The following is a 3,565-nucleotide window of genomic DNA, read 5'->3' as shown; positions in this document are numbered from 1 at the left end:
CAGAGCAAACTGAGCAAAGGGGACCATTTTGGCTGGAGAAATGGGAAATTTCCCTGAAGGCGAGGTGTGTGTTAGGGAGGCAATAGTCCCCCTGGAAGGAGCCAAAAAAATGTCCATTTATATCAAGGCTGGTGAATACATCACAGAGAATAATCCTGCAGTGGCTGGAAAGGGGCTGGTTCAGTCGTGTCCTCAGACATCTCCTCCATTGTTAATAGCTATGATGAAACATGACACAGATGTTCCCCCTTCAAGGGAAGAAGGAAGAAGATGGGGCTGTGACTCACAGTGTCTGTGGGAGGGGACAAGGCAGGGGACTGAGGTACTGAGTGAAACCTGATCTCAGCTCAGCTCCTCACAGGGACGGGGGAGGGGGAGTTTTTGTCCAGAGGCTGCACCCGCTTGGCTAAGTGTGAGGCTCCATGCGCAGTAATAGAGCCCCGTGTGGTTGGGGAAGAGGCTGTCTGTGCTCAGCATGAAGTTCTGCTGGGTCGGTCGGGCAGCTTGAAAGTGTTTCTTTGAACTGTCGTCAATAGAATCCCTGTTTCTGGAGAGAAAGAGCATGTGCAGGGCTCCTCCCTGGGGAGGCTGCCGGTACCAGTACATGTAGGGCTCAGCATTGTATCCGTGCAGGTAGCAGTGCAGCTGGACAGAGGAGCTGGGGGGCAGAGAAATAAATCGAGGGGTCTGATGGAGAGTCTGAGAGCGCTCGTCTGTGAATGAGACACAGAGATGAACGGAGAAAGAAAGAGGAAAGGAGTCCGAAAGAGAGAAGGCAGGTAAATGGCAAAGAGAAATATCGCTCTGTTTTCCCCTTACAGTGCGGGAGGGTCAGGAGGGTGAGAAGCAGCCACAGTCGCATCGGCATCTTCCTGCCCTGCAAACTCACTGATCGCAGAACCCGACGCATCGTCTCTCTAAGGCCGGACATGCTGCTCCTCAGACATTGGACACCAATATTCGAATTCTCCCTTCACACGTTCCCTCTCTCTCCCTCTTGACCCACAATTTGTGATACTCTTTTTCTGACCCTTTATATACCTCATTCTCGCCTTCTCTTTGACACTCCCTTCTATTCCACTCCTCCCTTTCCCCCAGTCTCCTCTCTCTGTCTCTCCTCTTCCCTCCGTCGAACTGCTCAAGCACAAATCACATTATTTCTGTACCTCTGTCACTGTTCCTGTCACCCAGACCTTCCTACTCAAACCTCAGCCACCAGTGGGCTTTGCAAAGCTCTCCAGGTTTGGTCAGGTTATAGAATTTCACAATTCAGCTAACAGAGCTTCCTGTCCACCTCCTCTGTTCCTGGACCTTTCCCTGTAAAGCTGTTTGAAATTATCTTTCTCCCTCACACACACACACACTCATGACAGAACAGGAAAACGCTGCTGCCCTCTTTCCCTCTGGCTAATCCAAGGCACTCCAAGCCCCAGTAATATTCCCCAATAACTCCTCTTAGGGGCAACACATTGCAAGAGATGGATATACTGGGGACCCTACCAAAAACAGTGACAAGCACCTTCACCACTGTGTCAGCCCAGGCACCAGCAACCAATGCTAGCACAGGGCCACAGTTTAAGTGAGGGAAGAGAGACAGAAGATGGATGTCTGGTTGCCATGGGACGGCAGGTAGATTGGCCCCTCTGTTAGGGAGAGATCAAAATTTGGGATAATAAGGAAGAAAAGGGGGATCTCCAGTGGGGAGGGGTATGTCTGGTTTGACTAATGTTTGTATCACTGCTTCCTGGCCTATGACCCAGCAGATCCAGCCCTGATGTCATTGCATTATTGAATATTACTTAGCAATTAAATGTTAAGTAAGCAATTAAAACATGCCCCTACTCCAACTGATGCTAATGGCAGAGTGTCCATGACTTCACTAGGCTCAGGAGTTGCAAGTTTCCCAACAACCCTTTGAGGTAATAAGTTGCATGTGAACAAGCTGAGGCACAGAGATGCCTTTAAATGTCTAGTCAGAGACTGAACTGGGAGATGAACTTAGAAGTTCCTGACTTCTGGCCTCACTCTTCAAAACAAAAGCACCCCAGTCTGAACCCAGGGTTCTTTAGCAGATCTGTTGCATCAGCACTTCCAGCAGAGAGAGGAGTGGTGAATGGAAAGAGGGTGACACACACTGGCAGCACAGTGGAAATGTAGCCTCTGAATCCTAGAGCTGTGGTTCTAAAATTGAAGTGAATAGGACTGTTCCTCGGTCCACAGGGATCTATGCTAGCTTTTCACATGCAACATCAGGGCCTAAGATAAAAATAGTTGTGGGTCATTCATGATTTCTGTAGATGTTTTATATACTGTGATGGGGCAAGTCCAGATGGCTACAGTAAAGTACTGAGGAACAGGTATGTTAGCCCCAGGCTAAACAAATTCCTAGTATCGTGGTAACCAAATGGCAGTTGCTCCAGGTTAACCAAGGCACCTGGGGCCAATTAAGATCTTTCTAGAAGGCAGTGGAGATAGCTACTTTAATTAGAACACCTGCAGCCTATCAAGGCAGGCGAATCAGGTCATCTGGGTTTAAAAAGGAGCTCACTCCAGTCAGGCGGGGAGGAGCCAGAGGAGAGAAAGCACATGTGAGAAGCTGGGAGCAAGAGGCACAAGGAGATGAGACTGAGGGGATGTGCTGCTGGAGGATTGAGGAATTATCAGACAATCGAGCATTATCAGACGCCAGGAGGAAGGTCCTGTGGTGAGGAAAAAGAAGGTGTTTGGAGGAGGCCATGGGGAAGTAGCCCAGGAAGTTGTAGCTGTCATGCAGCTGTTACAGGAGGCACTATAGACAGCTGCAATCCACAGGGCCCTGGGCTGGAACTCGGAGTAGAGGGCGGGCCTGGGTTCCCCCCAAACCTCGCAACTCCTGATCAGACACAGGAGGAGTTGACCCAGACTGTGAGTTCTACCAGAGGGGAAGATCACTGAGGTGAGCAAATCCGCCAATAAGCACAGAACCCACCAAGGTAGAGGAGGAACTTTGTCACAAGTGGTGTCATAAGAGGAATTTTTGGTGTGCACAGCGCGGCGGAAGAAGGAGGATGATTAAAAAAAAGAGAGAAAGGGTTAATTTTTTTTGTCACCACAATGAATGACGTAGTGCGGGCACTGATACAAGTCATGGCGGCCCAGCAGGAGAGTACCCATGTCCAGCCAGCCGCACAGCAAGAAGCAGTGCAGCTGCAGCAAGAGACTAATTGCCTGCTGATGGACCAAGCTGCTCAAGACCGAGCTATGTTCCGGGAACTGGTTAAACAGGTAAAGACCCTTACAGAGTTGAACTGTGGCCATGATGCGACACGGCTCATACGGGCTAGCCATTGGCTGCAGAAAATGACGCGGGAGGATGATGTAGAGGCACATCTTCTGGCCTTTGAGAGGACAGCACTATGGGAGGCCTGGCCTCGAGATCAGTGGTCTGGCATCCTTGCCGCATTCCTGTGTGGGGAGGCCCAGAAGGCTTACCATGATCTGCCTGAAGAGGCTGCAGCAGACTACTCCCAGCTGAAGGCAGAGATCCTGGCCAGATCTGGGGTAACGACTGCAGTGCGGGCCCAGT

At 50.4% G+C, this 3,565-nt stretch overlaps 1 gene segment (V, D, J or C); it reads right to left on the bottom strand.

Moving 5' to 3' along the window:
* Positions 1 to 342: 342 nt before the first annotated feature.
* Positions 343 to 910, bottom strand: LOC115644424. The segment is given in 2 exon segments: positions 343 to 713; positions 820 to 910. Coding segments are annotated over 2 exon segments (462 nt in total).
* Positions 911 to 3,565: the final 2,655 nt, after the last annotated feature.

This window comes from Gopherus evgoodei, chromosome 1 (genome assembly GCF_007399415.2).
Source record: "Gopherus evgoodei ecotype Sinaloan lineage chromosome 1, rGopEvg1_v1.p, whole genome shotgun sequence".
NCBI lineage: Eukaryota > Metazoa > Chordata > Testudines > Testudinidae > Gopherus > Gopherus evgoodei.
This window is presented reverse-complemented; position numbering and strand designations above follow the sequence as displayed.